Genomic DNA, 23,096 nt, shown 5'->3' with positions numbered 1-23,096 from the left:
GTTTTTTTCATTTTGTTTTTTAATAATATCCCAGTACTTTTCAATAACTCTCAATTCTGGGTAGTTTTGAGGACTTTCTGTTTAAGGCACATATTCACATTATTGTTTTTATACCATTCCATAGCTAGTTTACAATAATGAATTGAAGCTATATCAGGCCAGAACACAGGTCTGTTGCTGTGTGATTTAATGAGAGGTAAAAGGCGTTACTGTAAACACTCTTTAACATAAATTTGACTAGAAAGTGGACTGAGAAAAATAAAGTGCTGATTTTTTTGCCACAACTGCAATAATTTGCATTTGCATTCTCATTTGCAGTAAATCAAATGCAAACTGCATTTGATTTGGCAATAACTTGCCAAATCAAATCCAATCAAAGTTTTTTTAACAAACTTGTCATGTTTTGTGTATTTAAATTTCTTATCTGCTTTCCTCTATACTTGGCAATATAATAAACAGCACCAGGAATTTGTTGATGATCGTACTTAACATAAGTTTCATCGTCTTCAATAATAAAGAAATTTTTAGAAATAAAATTGTCATACAACTTTCTTCCGCGGTTTCATGCACTTTTTTGTTGAGTTTCAGAACGGTTGGGCATTTTTTGTGCTTTTAAAGAATGAAAACCATGTTTGTTTCTAACTTTTGCAACAAAACTATGATAAAGTCCATATATTTTTGCGCGTGCCCTTAGTGAAAGGCTTGGGTTATTCTTAAAACTGTTAACCAGTATTCTAACTAGTTTTATATCTTTAAAATCTTCCTTTCATTAACCACCAGTGCGTTTGATCGATTTTGTTTGAGAAAAACGTTGAATAACACGACTAACAGCGTATGGATGTACTTGCAACACTTTTGCTATTGAATTGTCGCTACTATTAGGATTTTGTAAATATTTGCGCATAATTTTTTCTCTTACGTCTTCTCCTTTTGTCATTTTTAAAACTAGTTTTAAGTTAAATCCAAAAACATATTTTTTTGAAAACACAACACATTGTAAACAAAATACAAAACAATTAAAAAGATTTTAATACAACCACTGAAAAAAAAAATGATGTTCTTATTCTTTCACATTTATTTCGTTTGCACGCTTTAGTGTCAATTATAGCCCGGTTGGACTCACAGATTTTTAGCATAGTTGAGTAATATGCAATATACTCTTTTAGACAGTCCCACTTGGTATTCCAGCAATTATCTTGAGGCAAAAAAAGTTTTTATCCACCAGCTTTTCTATATTCTGCCAAAGCAAAAAGTTGGTTCCTAAAATATTTGACAATACTTACTATATGATCTTTAACATTATCAATTTCTAGGTCATGTGCTAACAAATTCATTAAATGTGCAGAGCAACCATATTAAACTACATCAATATTTGATCGAGATTCATGCCTCATTTTTGATACATTAGCTGCATTTTTAGTAACAATCCTTCCTACATGACACCCAAATTCTAGCTCTATATTTTTAATTGATGAAACTGCTAGTTCTTCAAGATATTCAAGCGAGATTCCAGATGAGTCAATTGTGTGAGCTAAAATAAATAACTTGTTTTAGTTGCAACTGTAACACAAATTATAGACTCCTTGTAACGTTTGATCAGCCATCCAATGCTATATTTATAATTTCTCCTTTTAGAGCGTCTTTAAAGTTACCTTTTTCTTTATCAAACACTATTGTTAGGAGTTTGACAGCTACGTTCTTTCTTGTTGGGTCACTATAGCCTGGCCTCAACATCAACATAAGTTTTTGGAATTCTGGATGTTCAACTAATTGAAAGATGAATTTGTTGCAAAAATCAATCTTGCGATATGCTTATCAAGTACGGCCTTTTGACTCAGATTTGTTCAAACAACATGTAACAATGACCCAGAACTTGTATTTTTATTTATTGGACCATTATTATTTATATTTTCTGTCCGTGATTTTTTTATCTAAAAATTAGTTTGAATTAATTAATACTAATTAAAAAAATAATTAATTATTATAAAGAGTAAATTATATCACCTTCTGTATTGTTTTCGTGACAACATTTATTTAAGTGTACTTTCATTCTTGCCACCAGACCCTGCTCTTTTTTGCAAATCCAACATCTTGCTTTACATCCATTGCCAATTTTTATTTCAAGCTTTTCAAATTTAGACCACGCTGGGTTAGATCTTCTTCCAGACATTTTTTTGTTTTGCTTAGTATGTTTTAAATATTTTTGTTTCTGCAAAAATATAGCTAGAGTTTTTAACCATTTCAGAGTAATATCTTTAGTTTTGACAAACAGTCAATATTAAATTATAACATAAAAATATTAAAAAAAAAAAATTAATACAATCTAAACTTAATATAATAAATATACAGAAAATACTTATACAATTGCATTGTGTTGATAGTTTTGTGGAGGTATAAGGTTAAAAGAAATGATTTTAGAATCTTGAGTATACTTCTGACTTGTTTGACCACTGCATTATTTACAAAAAGCACAGTCAACCAATTTCATATTACTTTAAAGTATAATCAAAGTTTATCAAAAATTTAAATAAAAAAAAATCTGATTTAAATAAAAAAAATCAGATTTTTTTAATTTTTCTTAAAAAATCACTTATTTAAAAAAGTATTGCTAGATGATACTAAAAGTCAATTAGTTAACTACATAAAAGAAATGGATTAAGTTTGTTATGGATTGTCTATAAGTAACATTTAACGAATTGTCTTCCAGTATGTCAAAAAGTACAAAAAAGTTTACCCATTTAATAAATACAATGGTGTTTGAAGACACATCCATACCTTTCAATAAAAAAGCATCAAGGGTTGTCTTTAAATCGTGTTTGTGGTTTAAACAGCACTTCTGTGAAAATTTGTTTCATCAATAAAGAAAATGTTATGAAAAAACACAGGTTTGAACCTCATCAAGTTCTGTACATAAACCTGTTTAAGTTATAACAAAAAAAGAAAATTTTGTGTTTTCTCTGTAACTAGTGCTGAACGGGGTGTTACGACAAATAATGTTTGTACTATGAACGCAACTGAAAAATTTATTTCATCTATAATGATTTTTAAGAGAAATAGAAATTAGAGCTTATAGATTATGCTTTCACTGGAATAATTGGATGCTCTAAAAATGCCTAGATTACAACTGACCTGTTTATAGAGTATGTAAAATATTTTCCAAAGCACAGTATCTATCGAAAATAAAACTCTTTTAGTTTTAGATAGGCATAAAACACACACAAAAAGCATAATTTTTAGGATTTTGGAAAGGAAAGTTAAATAGCTTTTATAACCTTATCACCTTTTACTTCGTTTTAGTTAAAGTCACTTGATCAAAGTATTTTTAAACCGTTTTAAACCCCCTTTTTTTTAATTATAGAATGGGGATCCTTGGGTGCATGAGCATTGAAGACAAAATATAACAAAAATATTATATTTTATTCTCCAAAGCATAAGTCTGCCTCTAAAGCATCATAAATCTGCCAAGAAGTTGCCTGTTCTGGCTTTCGTACATCTGGAATTTATCCTTTGTGTCGGGAAATAATTCCAGAAATTAAGTTTAATAATAATAAAAACTCTAATGCCATTTTACAAAAACCTGATAAAATTGAATCACAAGTTAATTCAAGCAACTTATTATTATCGTTAGAAGTTGCGGCGAACAGACGTATTTTATTGTAAAGAATTTTTTTTTACAAATTTCAAAACGAATTTTATAAGTTAACATTTGTTATCAATTTAATTGTTATATATGGCAGTTACCATTGGCGAAATAAGAAATATATAGAAATATAAGAAAGACATAGAGTTACTAATAAAGCAACAAGAAGAAAACGTTCTTAAACTCATTAGTGCAAATGCAAAGATAACGAGTGACAGACAACAAAAAGCAGAATTAAATATTATCGACAATATGGAAAAAGTTAAAAGACTCAAAAAAAATGTAGTTGATATAAAAGAAAACTTAAATATTCATGAAAAACTCATTGAAAAAAAGTTTAAAAATAATATTGAATCTATTGAGAAAGAAAGAGTTTCTAAAAATGTAGCACATAAAAATATTGGTCGTACCGACCTTAAATAAGACTAAGAGAAGTTGAAAATCGATCGCGATCGTCAATTTCTCTTAGTTTTTTATCTCAGGATCAATGGACTGAAAGAAAACGAAAATAAAACATGGACGGAAAGTGAAACAAAGGTGATCAAACTGTTTGAACAGACTTTAGGGTTAAAAATGTTAAAATTGAACGAGCGCATCGCTGCGGATGCAAATATGCAAATAAGCCAAGTACAATCATGATAATCTCTATGTTACTCCAATTTGATTAGATATCTCTATATTACTCCAATTAAAATAAAAAATACAATAAATAAAAATAAATGTGCTGATTTTTTGGAGGAGAGTTTAGATGTTTCACTATAAGTGAAACTTCTAACTTATTTACCACATTTCAAAATAATGTTAGTGTATAAATATGATAAAAACAAAATTTGTGTGAGATTGATAAAAAGAACTACTTATTTGTAGTCATAGAAACCTCGCAGAAGACTTAAGTCAGTCTTGTCATCGAGTACCTTTTTCTTAGACGTGTAATACACATAAAAAATCAGTTGCATACGTGGTATATATGTACGTGTTACATATATACCTTGTTATTATTATTATTTTTATTATCGATTTGTGTTAAAAGTTAAGTTACATTTATTTATTTATTCAAATTTAAAAGAATTTCTTACAGTTGTTTAATTTGATTATTTTAGTTTTTAGCTTTTTTTTCAGAGAGTGTTCGTTGTTTAAGTTTAATAGTGATTTGTTTCTGGAAACTAATTTGTTAAATAAATAGGGACCACGATATGTAATTGAGAATTTTGAGAGTCTTGTTGTTTCAAAAGGTATCTTAAAGTACCCTGTTGCTCTTTTATTTATATGTATTTATTATTATTATTATTATTATTATTATTATTATTATTATTATTATTATTATTATATTATTATCTGTATTTATTTATATTGTTTTTAAAAAAGTGTGCTGTAAAATGTTCTGAAACCAGACTTAGTTTATATTTAAACATGAAAAGTATATTTTGAAAAATATTTATTTGGAATATATTTAGTGCGTTCATTTGTTCCAGTAAGGGTTGAGCATGAGTAAATTTGCTTTTGTTGTATGCTAGTGTTGAAGCGTGTGTTTGACGTAAGTAAAGTGGTTGTAATTTAGATTTATGGGTACTACCCCATGCTATATTGGCATACATGAGATAGCTATTTACAAATGAAAAGTAGATAAGTTTGAGACATTTACTCAGTGTTTAACAACTGAATCATTTACTCAGTGTTAAGTAAGTTCAACATTAATGATTTATTAAAGATTAAAGATTTATCAAAATTTACGAAATTAAATGTAATGATTTTTTTATCATTATTTAATCAAAAAAGCTACTAAAACCAAAAGATTTCTATGAATAAATAAAGAATTGAAATAGGAAAAAAAAAGCGTACTGTTTCTTCTCATTTCAAAAATTTAGATCTAAAATAAAAATATAAATTTAAAAATAAAGTCACTGTTACTAAAGCTTTTTTTAGCAAATCCAATACAGTTGTTTTGGGAGTATTAAATCAAAATGATAAGACCGCAATAAGTTCGTTAGGACGTCTGAAAGCACCTAAATACCTAAAAAAATAAAAAAGAGGTTTTTTAAATCAGTTATTTACGATCTGCAATCCTATATTGCTATTATATTATCTGTCTACATAATCTTTAAGAAATTTTTTGTAAATTTTTTTTTTTTGATTTAAATCTTGTTATTCTTTTATTATTGTAAAACACTAACTTTTTTATTTACTACGTGAAATATTTAACATGAATATGCACAAAAAAGCAAAAAAATAAAAATAAAATTATAAGTAAATAAAAAACACAAAAACAAAAATAAAAAAAAATAAAAAAAAAAAAACTAGATAGACAAATTTATATTATAATGAACAGTTTGTATTATAATGAACAGTTTGTTTGTTTAAAGATGGGTTTTCCTATTTAATATGGAGTGCTTCTTTAATTTTTAATTTTTTTTTTTTGTTAGAAGCAGTATCTAAAAGTTTAAAACAATTATAGTTACTTAGATTTTTACAATTACCAGATGAAATTAAATGCTTATAAACATTAGATTGTTTGTCACTTGTAAGACGCTCATGAATTCTTGTTGTTAAGTGTCTGGAGGTTTATCCAATATAACTGGCATTACATCCAGCACAAGGAAATTTGAACAAGAATTCATGAGCATCTTACAAGTGTCAAACAATCTAATGTTTATAAGCATTTAATTTCATCTGTTAATTGTAAAAATCTAAGTAACTATAATTGTTTTAACTTTTGGATACTGCTTCTAACAAAAAAAAAAATTGAAAATTAAAGAAGCACTCCATATTAAATTGGAAAACCCATCTTTAAACAAACAAACTGTTCATTATAATACAAACTGTTCATTATAATATAAATTTGTCAATCTAGTTTGTTTGTTTTTTTTTGTGCGTTTTTTATTTACTTATAATTTTATTTTTATTTTTTTGCTATTTACGGTATTATAATTTGTATTATAATTTTTATAGGTTTGTAACAATTCTATTTGTTCGTTATTATTTCTCTGTGATGTCTTCAAATTTTGATTTTATATTTATATCCAGAGTTTTAAAATGTAACTTTATCTTTTGAAAGTGTGGTATGTTAACTACGAAACATGACAAGATTAAATAATATCGTGTTTTTCTTTAAAATATGTTTATATATATATATATATATATATATATATATATATATATATATATATATATATATATATATATATATATATATATATATATATATATATATATATATATATATATATATATATATATATATATATATACAGTCTGAATGTGTATCCTACCTGGATAAAAATCCAGTCTCGTCCTAGCGGGCACACGACGTTGGAATAACGTTGAAATAACGTTGATTGACGTTGATCAACGTTATTTCAACGTTATTCCAACGTCGTGTGCCCGCTGGGGTTTTTCAGTTGTCACCCGGTATAAACATTGCCTAGTTCTTATAAGATAGTTATTCTTATTATGTTTCCTTTGAAGCACTCTAATCATGAAATTATTAGGTTACTTCAAAACTTTTTTGCTCGTAATAAATTAAAACTTAAAGATTTACTTTTTTGGTTTTCTGCGCACTGGTTTCCCAATGCGCAATCTTGCGTGTTAACGCATGCGTTTTGTCTAATAATAAATGTAAACAATTACACACATTACACACGCAATAAATTTGAATCTAAATTGGAATCGTTAAATTTATATCTGTATTTCTTTTTTGGTATGGTGTTCACATTGTTATGATTTATTTTCTAATTGAATGAATGATGAAATTAATAACGTAAAATAAACTTTAGGATTTTTGATTTTGTTTCAGCTAGTTATTTTGATTAAGTTTAATGTTATATTTACATACACCTAGCAGATTTGTTAGGTCATTTAGTGTTTGTGATTAAAATTTTTGCCATGAATTAAAAAAAGCATTTTATGATTCACAGAATTCTTATAAACTTATAAAATGGGTAAATATTATTAACGCTTTCTTCGTTTTCTCGTGGTTTTGTTGCATTCCAACCAAACTTAAACCCAGTTTAGCCACTCGTTGTTAAGAATCCTTGTTGCAATAGTTAAACTTTTCTGTGTTTTTTTGCATTTTATTAGCTCTCTTTGTATATACATATTTAGTAATATTTAAATTTTTCAGCTGTGCAATTTGATGAAATTGAATATTCTTATTTTGGATTTTGTTATCAAAGACATTTTATCTAATTTATGGAATATTTTATATACTTGAATGCAGTCATATCTTTTTTGTGTAGATTTTAATTTTGTTTTTAACAGAAGGTTTAGCAACTATTCTCTATATAGTGACAACACCTGAACTGTTTTTAAGATCTTAAAGAAAAACTTAGCAAAATGAAAGTAATAAGCGAAGAACTCAATATAAATTTATAATTAAGTTAAAACATAAAAAAAGTACTTACCTACTTTCTTTAAAGTTTTTATACTAGATTAAATAATTTAAAAAAAGAAATTCTGCAATAGATGTAGTGATTTGCTTTTGTACACTTTTCATTGGTTATATATCTTTTTTTTTTTTTAGTATATAATGAAGTACTTAAACTGTAAATTTAATTAGCGGTTATAAAAAAGATTTATTAATTATAACATTAAGTTATATTGTTTTTTAAAAACCACAATAATAATGACTTGAAAGTTTTCTTAATTGATAGTGCTTTTATTTTTGTTTTATTATAATATATTTTTAAAACATGCGCAAAGTGTTGCTACATGGACTATTTTATAGCCTGCTGCTATAAGGTAGAGTTGCTACATTGACTATCTTATAGCCAGCTGCTACAAAGGAGTACTGCTACATTGATTATCCTATAGTATGCTGCAAGGGAGTGCTGCTACATCGACTATCAATAACTGTTTATTGACTAGTAGTCATTAAGCAGTAACTGAAACTCAATATATAAAGTTTAGTTAATATCTTTGAAGATGGTTGATTTGTTAAATTGTTTGGATCTACCAATAACTTTATTTACCACCATATTAACAAGATGATTCAACTTATTTTTTTGAGTTAAACTCGTTATTAAAAACTTTATTTTTTTAATATAAGGTTACTTTGGTAAATCGTTGTTAAAAAAAATTAATAGATAAGGTCTAAAATACAGAGGATTGTAAAAAATCACTTAACACATCTACAATTCTACGTGATTAATTATGATAGGTTGCTTTTTATAAGATGAATTTGCTTTCATTTGTATAAAAATGTTTTCTATGCAGTAACTAACTAATTGTATGGCTAACTAGTTTTGGTATTCTATTTTTATAAGGTAAAATTAGTATACAATACATTGATAGAATTTTTTGTTTTTTGATTTCTAATTATAACAAATTTAGTTTAGAATAAAAGTTGTTGATTGCAAAAGTGTTTGTTAGGTTTAAATTCATTTGGTGAATTCTCACCTATAATTCTTTTAGCACCTTGCTAAAAAATTAATAATATTGTTTTACTGTTTTGGTTGTGACGTAAATTTAATCTACTTTTTTCAACATATAAGAAGAATATTATCTATTAAACTTTTTTAGACTTTTTTTAGTATTATTAGTAGAGGATTTCACAAAAATATTCTAACTGATAAGCACTAACTTCATTGTATCTATTGATTTTATTAAATAACTCAACAAATCCTTAAAGTGAAAAAATCAGTCATGGGCATTTATCCTCTAATAAGTAAATAAATTGAAAAATATAAAATGTATGCAATTATCAAATATTGTTTGATCAATATTAGGTGCTCTTACATAGTTTTCAACTTAGCTTTTTTATGCGTAATTTAATAATGTTTTTTGCTTTACCAGATTTAGTTTATTCTTTTTTGCAGTGTTGTATTTTTTTGACCTCTTTTTTATTACTATATTTTTTCTACAGAATCAGAGATTGACTAATTTTATTGTTTATTGTTTATTATTTGCTTTTGAATGCTTTTCCTTAATTCATTGCAGATCCTAAATCAAATCCATTTCATACATTTTTTGTAATAATATGAAAACTTGCAATAAAAGTTGTCTGTTATAATGTTAAGAAGTTCTATGCTTTTAATGTATGTTAATGCTTTTAATCTAGCTACTAATTTTATTATAATTTCCATTATTGTTTAATACTGTGTTATTTTTTAAATTGCTATCTTTTATTTTTTTAAAAAACCTGATAGTGGCATGATGTCCACTATTGCTAAGTGTTGATGTCATTTAATAAATAATCATTATCAATTAATAAATCTAACAGTTTTCTTAATTGATTTTTTTTAAAAGCACTTAAAACAGCTTTTAAGCATTTTAAGTACTTAAACCTTAAAGTAGTAGTATAAAGTACAATGTAAAAAAATGTAAAAAAAACAACAGTACTTTAAGTTTTGACATCTTCATTGTGTTGATTCTATATATTGACAGTACTGTTTTTTTTTTTACTTAAAAGTGATATAAATTTATTTATTCACAGTTATTTTTGTTTTATTTCTTTTTGTTGATTGCTCTTTTAATAGTTTTTATATAATTTAGAATTAAACTTGTTTTTTAATGTTTTTTTTGTAGCAACTAAATCAAGCTTGTAATAAACATTTATTTTTTATTTGGTAACATTTAAATTTTATCTATTATTACTTTTTTTAAACCAATTTACTTTCAACAATGGTGCAAGGAAAAAAACTGCTGACAGAAGACTTTTGTAGTAAATTGTAGTGAATTTTGTTTTGAGTTTGGAAAACATGAAAGAGTACTAAATTGAGTTTAGTTGCGAGATTGAGTTTTGTTTTGATAAAGCAAGAAATAATTCAAGCAGAAACCAAAAGCTTGATGATGGAGCAAAAGAAGATAGTTAGATGATGAGCAGCAACCATATTATTATTTTTAGAAAAATCTTTATTTATTTATTTATTTAAAAAAAAGAATCTTGATGACTCAAACTTAACAGTTAGATTAGGTCCAACTAAATGTACAGTGTTTTTTTTGGTCTTGTCTAGAAGAGAAAGTCATCCTTTGAAGAACCAGCTCAAATAAAACAGTAGTTCATACAGGGACAAATAAGAGGTTTGTAATTGTAGAGAAATTAATCAAGAACTGCCACGTCCATATAATAAAGCTGTTGTGTCAACGTATGTGCTGTGTCAACAAATTTGTTGTGTCAACGAAGCTTTTAAAGATTTATATCAATATTTTATCAAAATTCTTCCTAATCTTTTTTCTGAAATGAAATGCAAGACTCAATAAACTGAAAATAATGGAACTTAATATCAGACAGCACTTTTTTTGCATTGATTCCTTTCAATAACAAATAGATATTTGTAAAATAAATAATATACGAAAATCACAATATAAAAAATTACAGTCAGCTTTAAAGCAGTAGTAAATAGTGAAATTTTTTTACCAATTTTTTCAGAAATTGGTAAAAAAATGAAATAAGTGAAAATGGAAAGTCTGCATTTTTAAGAAGAAGGAGAACAATAGGAGCACATTAAAGAATGGTCATTAGAGTCTTTGCAAATTAAGGGATAATAGCCAGTAACACTGAGATTTGAAGATGAAACAGCCAAAATCAAATTAGTTTTGCAAAGAGAATTTTCTGGAGAATTTTGATTTGATTAGAATAGGTAAGATTAAATGGATAAAAATATCACAAATGTTTGTAAAATATTGAAACAATTTTATATATTTTAAGTTCAAGTTTTTATTTTATTTAGATGTATTTTTATTTTATTTATAATGTTTTTATTTATTTATAATAAATATTTTTTTGATTTATAATAAATATTTTAAGGTCAAGCTTTTAGTTATTAGAAAACTTCACTTGATTATTAATTGTGCATGGAACCCTAAGCAATGTTACTAGTTATGTGTTACTAGTAACAGTGCGATCATGATGACCCTGACCTAAAGTAGTTATAAGGAGTTACTTCTGTAAACAGTAACCTAACTGATTGCTCAGGTGAATTTAAATATACGATAAGAAAAACATTTTATTTTAAGAGAAAATGGAAATTAAGGTAAACAGTCTGTTATATGGTTGTAGTCATTAGTTATATCAGAAGCCATCCTCACAGTGCATTTTTTTATAGTGCCTGTTGACACTGACATGTATTTTATTTTTTTAATAAGTTCACTTTTTTATTTTGAAAGTCATTAAAACGATGTTCAGATATGCTAATAAAATATTCTCCATTTAAAAATTCACAATTTCTTGAACAGCTACATAATTAGCAGCCCACATAATTAGCAACATTTGATTACTTAATGATTTAAACCATGAACAAGTTCTGAGTTTTAGATACTTTGTAATAAAATTCTTTTTGGAATTCCTTTCTGAATCTTTTTTTGCCAAAATCATTGTGTATTTCAATAAAATGATTTCTTATTTTGAGAAAGTTGTTTTTTGCAAATAAGAAATGGTGAAAATTAACTATTATTTCACATGAACAAGTAACTTTCAGTATGCTCACTTTTAAATTTGAATTTTAAATTTTTTGCTCTTGTTTTTGGCATTTTGATGTTTAATTCAAAGTTTTAATTTGTGTGTGTGTGTTGTTGTAGAATTTATTCAATTATCAACCTTTAAATTTTCTCTTATTGTTTTTATTTACAAAAATCTTTTCTTTTTTTTTTTATTATTATTTTCATAAGGATTACCTATGATTTACATCATTTCATACTGAAAAATTTCAAGTTTTTTTTATTTCGCTGAGTACTATTATTAATTATTTTTAACTCCTTAACCTCTTCCTTTATTTTAAGCTGCTATTTTGTGGTCTACTTGTTATTTTTAATATTTTGTTTAATTTTTGTAACTTAAATAATTTCATAAATGTTTACAAAGTAAATTTATATGTTAAAGAAATCTAATTTAAATATAGAGAACAATATAAATAGAAGCATTCAGTTTTACTTTTAAAAATATTCTGATTTTTGTAAAGTGTTTTTTTTTTTTTCATTATTTGAATTTTAAAGTTTTTTTTAAATTTTAAATTTTTTTTTCAATTATAACATTTTTTTAAAAAAGGGTTTGCTTCCCTAAGGTCCAGGTGGGTCACCTATAAATTTTATAACAACTCTCGGCTCTTTTACTTCAAATTGAGAAGTTCTGCAGTAAAACAAGTTAATTGTGGTACTTCCAAAAATTTAGTAGTTTGCATATCTTGCTCATAAATCTGCACTGCTATTGTATGACAGAAAGACTATCACCACCAAATTGTCACTTTATGACTATCATAACCATATTCCTTTTTTTTCAAAAAAGGAAAAGAATAATAAATAATTATACAGTACAGAAATGTTTAAGTAGAATATGATCTAAAGGAATAAATTTTTCTGATTTATGAGAACTTTTTAACAAACAGTAGCATATATTTTTGTAGCATAACATTAGGCTACAAAAACATAGTTGATGCATTGTTAAACTATGATTCATCATACAAATATGATAAAAAAAATTTTTGCATCTATAATCTTTAAAAAAATAGAAGTTTTGTAATGAATTTTTTTAATGAATTTTTTGTAAAAAAAAATTATATTCAAGATTTTAATATTAAAAGGTTTTTCATTTATTTGTTTCATTATTCTAAAATGTCTTAAGCAGTTTTAAGACATTTTTGAATAAAAAAGTATGTTATTTAAATTTTATAAAAATATATTTTATCTTTGAATATCTAAAGTGCCTTTAAATATTCAAAGATCAAAAAATTTTTCATTTATTAGGAGCACTGATAGTCCTGTAGAATTTAGTCTCAACCTAGAAAAAATTATTATAAAGACATGTTATATATCGTTGGGAATTTTTTCCTCTTTAAAATGACTAATTGGTAATTTTTTTTATGTGGGGGAAAAAAGTTGTGATCTTTCAAAGATTAGCAGAAAAGCACAAAAATTGGCATTTTTGGTCGAAAAATATAATTCTATCAAGCAAGTAAATGTAATATAATTTTTATATTTACTATTAAATATTAATAGTTGATTTAATATTGAACTGAAAGTTAAATAATAACTAAAAGTATGATATAGGGGATATAGGGGCAGAGGGGGACTCCATTTTAGCAAATTTTTTGAAAATTCGAATTAAAGGTGTGTGTATAAAACAATAATTATTCTATTATATATTAACATATTAAGCGTGATTATTCGGTAAAGTTACCAAGATAATGTAAAACATATTTTATAGAAGTTTATCTTGGAAGATCTTAAAAAAGCAACTACGTGAACATCAACTTGAACACGAGTTTTCACACCCACATCAAACAACCTTTAAAATATCCTCTGTACCTCTATTTTCGTTTGTTGCTTTTGGTGATTACATTATTTTCCATCCCCAATTAAGTGGGTCAAGGTCACTGTTACTTAGATATCTCCAAATACGCACTTGATGGTATACTCTCAATCCATGGTAGTAAGCAGCTCTAGGAGAAGTTGAAAGAACAGAAGGTCTATGTGAGCCTGATCAGAGTTTACCATTTCCTTGTACTTTTGCTTTCGTATTTGTTGTAGATTTGATGTTGAGGAATGTTGCAGCTGAAAGAAACGAGTTGATGTATTTTCAATCTCATCAGGCGATTTATCATTGTATAAAAAATATTTTCTGTATCGCACAAATCTTTGGCTTCACACTTTCTGAAAATTGAAGTCTTTCAAAAATTGTGAATCGCTGATGTTGTATCACAACCTATAAACGTGTGAGCGAAAAGAATATTGTTAATGACGTTTTGCTGTACTGCCAAAAATCTGATCAATGTCATAAAATTCACACTGGCAATCATGTCTCTTTGTCATACTTGTTAAATATATTTTATGTATAGATTCAACTGATTTACAGTAGTCTAATAAGAGACAAAGAATATCGCTGTCATCTGCAAAGATGACAGCGTAGTATCTGCGTCAGAATTACAAACATACACAGTTAAACCTCTTTCTCTTAATTTAACTTCTAGAATTTGGATAAATGATTTTTATTTGGCAAAATTGCATAAAAATTTATTTCAAACAGACAAGGATTGCTTTTATATATTTCAACTGCAAATTGTGTTAAAGATCAAAGCTTTATACGTGTAGTGTCTTTTGTAGACTTTTCATATCCATCGAATACTACCACACTAACTTCAAGGTAATTTAGAAATTAAATGTACTTTTTCAAAATATTATAAAATATTTCACCCTTGTTCCAATTGCAACAGTATAAAAGAGCGCCACCATAGGCAACTCTTAAAGAATTAGGAGCAAACGGCATAGATATCATTGGCTTTGTTAGGTAATTTTTCAGCTTGTGTTTTTGAGCACTGCGCATAAGACCATCTTTAAAAAGTGACATGGAACAAAGTCAGTTTTATTGTAAAAGTAGTCTTCAATTTCTTTTTCTGGTTTTTTCTCAACGATAACTGACAAATGTAAAAATAATGTCAAGGGATCAACTGATATATTTTCATTGTTGACTTTAATATTTGAGTAGAGTCCTTGAAGATTTTTGAGTTGATTACTTCTCTTAAAGGATACCTCTGTGTATACCATATCATTTATATGTGGCTGTATTGATGCACCAATGCTTTCTGAACAATATCAAGTTGCCTGATTAAATTCATCTACAAGCCCTGAGTCCAGAGCCTCAAGATCAAGATCCTGAGTCCTGAAGATCAAGATGTCCTCTTACATCAAATGGGTTATGAGATTAAATTCATCTACAAGCCCTGAGTCCAGAGCGTCAAGATCAAGATCCTGAGTCCTGAAGATCAAGATGTCCTCTTACATCAAATGGGTTATGAGATTAAATTCATCTACAAGCCCTGAGTCCAGAGCCTCAAGATGTTGAGTCCAGAGCCTCAAGATGTTCTCTTACATCAAATGGGTTATGAGAATCAAACCATTTAAGTTTCTGAAAATCTTCTGAGTCATGCTTGATCCTTCTCGCGCAAGTCAATAAAATAGGATTATTTAATCTTATTTATACCTATGCATTGTACTTGTCCAAACATGTAACACATTTTCAGTAAATCTATTGCCAACAACTCCTCCTTCGCCATGTATTCTTCTTGCTTTTCTTCAAATAATAGAAATAACTTTTTTTCGGTATCTCAATTTTTATTATGCATATTTGAGTTGTACATTAATTTAATTTCAGCTTTTTCTTAATCGCTTAGTTTAATCCAAATTTCCTCCGGCAATATGGATAAAATAGTTGATGCAGCAAACATATGGTTGACTGTTACTGAAGCATAAACAGTTTCAAGAGCAGTTTTCAATCCACTTCCTTCCATCAATGTTCCAATAACTCCAAGAAAACTCATTAGCTGATGAAATCCACCACTTCTAGTAAAAACGTTCATTTTCTTTGAAGCCGCAATTTCAGAGGCTTTGACGTAAAGCTGTTGATCAAATGTCACACGGGGCATTCCAAGTTGTAGCTTCTCTGACTGTATTACAATAAAACTTAACAAAGAATAAAACGCATTGAAATCAGTTGCCAGTAAGTTGATTACTGGAAGCATGGTTACTTTAGATATTGGTAGGACATTATTAACTTGATGACTCATATAGGCACCCCAACTAGGGCATTGTAACTCAAAGATATATAACATGTTTCAAAGTATATTAACAAGGTTTGGCTTTAAAGTGACCTTAAATGAAAGAAAAATTTTCCTTCTCCTAATGTTTGCATCATTTTGTAAAACTCAGACACTGTGTAAAGATCAATATCTTCCTTTTAGTTTTATGTATGCTGCATTAAAGACAGTAAGCATTTCTGTTGAAATTTATTTCATTTTTCTACTTAATACACATACAGAAGATTCATTTTTTAAGTCTATAATTTTTGAGTTTTGCTAGAAATTAATTTTAAAATTGTTTAGAAATTGAACTTTTTGCATTTAAAACATATATTTTGAATTATTTGTACTATCATTTGCAAGATTAGATAATTTGTATTAAAATCTAAAAATAGCAAATCATTACATAATTACATAAACACCAAGATAAGTAATTTACTAAAAAGTTTTTGATTAAAATTGCCTAAACAAACGATTATATTTCAAATACATAAAGAATACTATATTCTAATAACTTTAGAATTCGAAGTATAGAACCACAACTTTTTAATACCTCTGCCCATTTTTACTTACAAATACACAGTTTAACAAAAATATTTGACAAAAACAAACAAAATAATAAAAAAAGGTCCATCTTGGGGGTCGTGGCCCCAGTGGCTCTGGGAGCCATGATTTTAGTAACAAAAAAGATAATATACTCAACACTTTTATATTATTTAAATATAAATATTATTATAGTTAAAGTGCAACTTATTCTAAGCATGTTTAAAATTCATTAGGAAAATTTAAAATTTTGTATTTTACCCCCTAATCTTTGTGACGTCAATGACTCTTTTTAAAGAGGAAAGAATAAGCTTTCCAATAATATTTAACATGTCTTTATAATAGTTTTTTCAAGGTTGACCCTTTTTTGGGTGAAATTCTACAGGACTATAAATGAATATGATCAAATAATACAACAATGCAAAACACAAGTGCCTGAATTACTATTTTGAAATTAACATTTTTTTAATATTATTTTTCATGGATGAAATATATTTCATCCATATATATAAATAATATATATGGATAAAATAAAATAAGAAATATATTTTTAAGGTATTTACTTATTTTGATATATACAACTACAACTTGTTTCTATGTGCAGCAGCCTTGTTTGTCAAAGTTGGTGTTTTGAAGTTATAGAGTTGAGAGAGTAACAACTGAAGTAGCCTCCTCGATGGTTGTGGCCTTCATGGCTTTGGGGAGGTGAAGTGAAATAAACAAAAAACAAACAATGTTTACTATTTTAAATAAGATCTTTTTGATATTATATTTTTATTATTATGATTAATAAAATTTTAAATATTATTAAATCTTTTTATTTTTATTTATTTTTTTATTTATTATTTTTAAAACATTTAGTTATTAATTATAAAATAGGTAATTTTTCATTTAGTTTAATAAACATTTTCATTGAAGTTAATGAAATGTCAGATGAAACAAATCCAAGTAACAATGAAACAATGCTAAGTAATGATGAAACAAAGCTAAATAACGATGAAACAAAGCTAAGTAACGATGGAACAATGCTAAATAACAATGAAACAAAGCTAAATAATGACGAAACAAAAGTAAATACCAATGAAACAAAGCTAAGTAAGGATGAAATAAAGCTAATTAACGATGAAACAAAGCTAAGTAATGATGAAACAAAAGTGAGTGATTTAGAAAAAGAGGTGGCTAGTTTAAGTTTTGCATTAAAGTTAATGGAAGAAAAAAATATACGATTAAAAAAACATTATAAAAATAACATCAAAAACTTAAGTACAAAACTTGCTGATTTTGAAAAACTATTGGTTACAGAGAAGGAGTACATTGTAAAACTACTAAATGAAAAAGATGAAAAAATAAAATTTCAAAATCACATAATACAGTCATTTTCCAATCAGAAAAATATTCCTCATGAAAACATTAATTTGCACATATCTAAAAGTACCTTATATAATTTGCATGACAACAAAAATGTTCAAGCTGAAAAATTGAGTCACCAGCACTCCTATTCTTCAAGCAATAATGATTATGGTATGATTATTGACATAAAAGAACAGATAAATGATAATGGTATGATTATTGACATAAAAGAACAGATAAAATCATCACTTACAGAATTATCTCAGAATTATAACCAGAAGACCATTCAAAATAAACAAGAAATAAATCTCGACAAATTTTCAGATGAATTTGTTAGTTCTACTTTTAAACTAGCAAATGAACAAATTTTATCCCGGTCTTTTGAAAAAAACTTTCTTGTTTATAATTACTCTTCTAATCTAGCTCATTCATGCATTAAAAGTGGTATTGAGTTTTTATGCAGCCAACCAATTCAGAAACATGATTGTTCAAGCATTACAAATGTCAAAATTGAAAATGTATTGTTTAATGAGTCCGAAAATAATGAATCAAAAAACCAAAATGAAACTTTATTCAATTATAATAATGAAAATAAAAATCAACCAATCAGCTGCCCAATTGAAAAACTACAAAATCAGAAAATTGAAAGGAGTGAAACTAAAATAAACAGTTGTAAAGAAATAGATAATAAATTATTTAAATTAGAAAACCATATAAGTTGTGACAATTTAATTAATAACCCAATTTTTATGCAGCCAGATCAAAATGTTGGGGAGGATAATATTTTAGGTTTCACCACAAAAAATCAACAAAGTTCTGAAGTAATGAACCATTTAGACTTAAATAATGTAACAGAAAATGAAATTTCAAAACTTGACCAAAACATTGAAATGCATAAGCAACCAGATTATTTTTCTTGTATAAACCAGACAATAAACCATTCTGATGCAATGATTCCTAACCGAGTTATCAGTAATCGAAAGCAGTGTGACTTTAGTTTTGTAGAGATGTTGCGCATTCAAACAGATCAAAGTAGCATCATAGAAAATCATGCAAATTCTAAGAATATGATGAGCCATAATCACAGCATAATGGCAGCTTTAACAACTGATCAAGACAGTGAAACTCATGTTTTGAACTTTCAATCACAAAGCTTAGACAGTAATACCAATAGCATAAAAACAGAATATGTTATGGATGTTATACATGATGTTATGGATGATCAAGAAGTTTCTGAAATAAATAAATTAGCTGCTGAATTTGATGCACCAGAATTTGGTTTATGTAAAATGAATATAGAACCAGGCCATATGTACCAACCTGACCAAACTTTTGATGAGCTGTTTGATTCTTGTAATTCATTAGAATCTAAAATAAAGCAATCAGATACATGCTTAGATATCAATCATCAATCAGGTCATTTCAGTGTATTCCAAAACCATCCTAAAGTTATCCAAAAAGAAACTTATCTTGAATCAGAAATAAAAAATCAATTAGAGTGTATCATTGCAATTCCAACTAGTGATATGACTGTTGCCTTACAAAACCAACTAGATTATAACATTGAAATACAGCTTGATCAGAGTTATGAAATGAACCACCAAAATGAAAGAAGTATTGTAGATGATTTAATTTCTGAAGTAATAAGAGATATTTGTAATTCGTTGGAATACTGTGATTCAGATTGCATTCAACTTCAAACTCAAGAACAAAATAGTTTTGATATAACAAAAAATCTTGTTAATGAAGTTCACAAAAAACTTGATCTTAGTTGCGAAAGTCAATTAGAGCATACTTTAATAATAGGAAATCACTTGGATCAGAGTTCTGAAATAAAGCCATACAGTCATGTTAATAGAAAATCTGATGTTACTTGTAATGTGCTACAAAAGCCATTTGATTGCTTTTCAACAGAAAATAATTTTAACCAACAGCCTTTTAACCAAGTAAATCTTTACCAACCAAACCAATCGGATCTTAATCAAGCTGTTTCTTACCAACCAAATCACAACCAACCTGAACTTAACCTACAGTTTGTTAGTCAGCCAGATCTTAACCAATTAGATATTAAACAACTAGACCTTAACCAACTTAATCAACAAGATTTAAACCAAGATATTAACCAATCATATCTTATCCAACCAGATATTAAACAACTTGTTCTTAACACACAAGATGTTAACCAATCAAATCACAACCAACCAGACAAAAACCAATTAGGCCTTAACCAAGAAGACAATAACTTCTCAAATCTTAACCAGCCAAATAATAGTCAAGTAGATTTTAACCAACCAGGTATTTGTCAATCAGATCAACCAGACATTAACCTATTATCAGACATTAACCTATCATCAGACATAAACCTATCATCAGACATTAACCTATCATATTCTGAACTAGTTATCTATCCTGAAAATATTGATAAAAAATTTGAAAAATGTTTTGAATATTTTAATGATAATAAAAATGATTCGATTCTTGTTTCTCATTCAGTAAATCAAGAATATCAAACTGAAATACCTAAGGAGCCTCCATGCAATGAACTTTTGTATGCAACTGATATTCTATCTGAATTATCTGAGAAACCTCCGTGTGATGAACTTTTGTATGCAACTGATCTTCTATCTGAATTATCTGAGAAACCTCCATGTGATGAACTTTTGTATGCAACTGATCTTCTATCAGAAATTTTAAATCATCTTAACTCAATAGACTCTCCAATAGTCTCTCTTAATCCTCCAATAGTCTCTCTTAATCCTCTTTATGAAACAAGCAACCAAACCAGTAATTTATATACATCAAAAACGAAACAAAGCGTTGAAATAAAAAACCCATTAGATCAAAATTTTCAAGAAAAGAACCATCAAAGGGTTACGGACCAATCAAAGGATCATCAAGATTATCAAAGGATTACAGATCAGAGTTCAAAAATTTTTAATCAAATAAATGATAAAAACGGAATTGAAAATGAAATAATATTTGACAATAAAATAAAACTGCCTGAGTTAATTTATGAAGTCCAAAAGCAAGATTTTGAAAACACAACAGGAAACTATTTAAACTGTAAAAATCAATTCAATCAAATGGATATAAATCATTCAAACAACATTTGTGAAATTCAAAATCAACAAAATTTTACTTCTGAATTAAATGATGAACAAAGTGATTCAAGTATTATAAAAAGTCAAATAAAAAATAACAATGAAGTTCAACAACTTGTTAGACAAACATCAAATGATTCAAATCATAAAAGTGTTCAAATAAATCATTTAGATTATACCATTGAAATGCAATACCAACTTGATAATAGTTCAGAAACACTACCACAACAAGTTAAAACCAATGCCTCAGAATATGAATCAAACTACACTTGTAAAATTGAAACCCCATCTCAATCATATTCTGACTTCAATCTTTTGAATTCATCAAAAAATCTTAATAACCAATCAGAACTTGACAGCGAAGTACAAAATCAGGAATGTTTTAATCTTGAGTTAAATAACCAACCTCAAAGTTGTAATGAAACAGATAAACATTTTCATAATAATGATGAAGTCAATTTATTTATTTTAGGTGCTAAAATACCAACACAACAAAGTGATTGCTACTCACTTGAAGTATCTAAATTGAATAACCAGTCAATCGATTTCAGTGTATTAAATTGTGATCCGTCTGGAATTGATCCTGAATTAAACCATGAAATACAGCTAACTGAACAAACTTCGAAATTGCTCAGTCAGTCAGACAATTGCAAAGAGCTCCAAAGCAAATCATTTTTTATTTCTGATTCTGCACACGAAACAAATCATTGTGATCTGCTTTCTGAAATACTAAACCATCTAAATTATAGCGATTTGAACGAAAAACAATACGAAATTTGAACAACCCAAAAAACATCCTGAAAGTCTCAAACTCAGTGACAGACTCAAAACAAGTAACCATAGTAATTTAGAAATCATTGATGCAATTTGGTTTTGTTAAGTTTCAGAATTTAAATGCAGTCAATTGTATTGCAATTTAAAACAAACTGGAAAATCGAACTGTTATATCGACCAATCAAGGTTAAAATAACAGTTACATTATTACAAATCAAATAAAAATTAAAACCAACCAATCAGAGGAACTGGATTAAATATGATCTACTAATTAAAAATAATTTTCGTTTTATAAACATTTTTCGATTCAAACATTGGTTTTAAAATTTCCCAAAGAAAGAAAGACAACTGTTAAATAAATTAAATGCAATTTATCAAACAAAACTAAAATATTTTAAAACATGATAAGCCAAAACAATTTTAAACAATTTAAAATGAAAAACTTTCACTTATATCGCAAACATAGTTCATTAAATCTTTAGAAATTATGTTAACTTAACATTATTTTGAGTAGGAATGATCTGGTTGGTTGAAACATTTTAAATTTTTTGAAATGATTAGTTATAATTGATGTGATTGTGAACTTCGTAAATATTGTTGAAAGATGATTGAAGCGTAAAATAGTGGTAACAGTGGATTGGTTTAAAGATTTGGAGTAATGGAAATTTAAATATGTGCACCACTTGCTTTTATGAATGTATGCATTATGCAGAATAAAAGCATGTCTCAGCAGAACGCAAGAGTGTGTGCATTTTGCAGAACACAATTGTAATATATACATTATATCCCTAAAATTAACAATTTAAGTTTTAACTCAAAAAGGTTGTCCTTAACATCAATAAAAATAGAAAATAAAAAAATTAACTTTAAATTAAAAATGATATTTTTAGCTTGTATCAATTTTATAGATGAATATATTTCTTTTAACTTCCGGTATTTTATTTTCAAGAAATAATTTTTTTTTATTCTCCTTTTTTTTTTTTTCAATAGTTATTTATAATTAAAAAAATATTTTTTTTAATTATATTTTATTTATGTTCTAATTATGAATAATTTTTTTTTTAATATTATGTGATTTTATTGGAACTATTTTTAGATACTGATTTTAATGTTAAATGTAACCTATGATTTCAATAAAAAAGTGTATTCAATGTCATTTTTTATCAAACACTTCATGCGTTTATCAAA

The 23,096-nt window shown here is 26.8% G+C and overlaps 1 protein-coding gene across 1 annotated transcript; it reads left to right on the top strand.

Annotated features, from left to right (window-relative positions):
• Nucleotides 1-7,275: 7,275 nt before the first annotated feature.
• Nucleotides 7,276-22,860, top strand: LOC105846025 (protein PF3D7_1417600). Its single transcript, XM_065790173.1, has 2 exons — nucleotides 7,276-11,214; nucleotides 17,579-22,860. The coding sequence occupies exon 2, from the start codon at nucleotides 17,610-17,612 to the stop codon at nucleotides 21,912-21,914; it is 4,305 nt and encodes a 1,434-aa protein (XP_065646245.1). The 5' UTR covers nucleotides 7,276-11,214; nucleotides 17,579-17,609; the 3' UTR covers nucleotides 21,915-22,860.
• Nucleotides 22,861-23,096: the final 236 nt, after the last annotated feature.

The sequence above is a fragment of the Hydra vulgaris genome, chromosome 02, assembly GCF_038396675.1.
Source record: "Hydra vulgaris chromosome 02, alternate assembly HydraT2T_AEP".
In the NCBI taxonomy this organism is placed as follows: domain Eukaryota; kingdom Metazoa; phylum Cnidaria; class Hydrozoa; order Anthoathecata; family Hydridae; genus Hydra; species Hydra vulgaris.
Note: the sequence above shows the minus strand (reverse complement) of the source record. Positions and strands in the feature narration are given on the sequence as shown.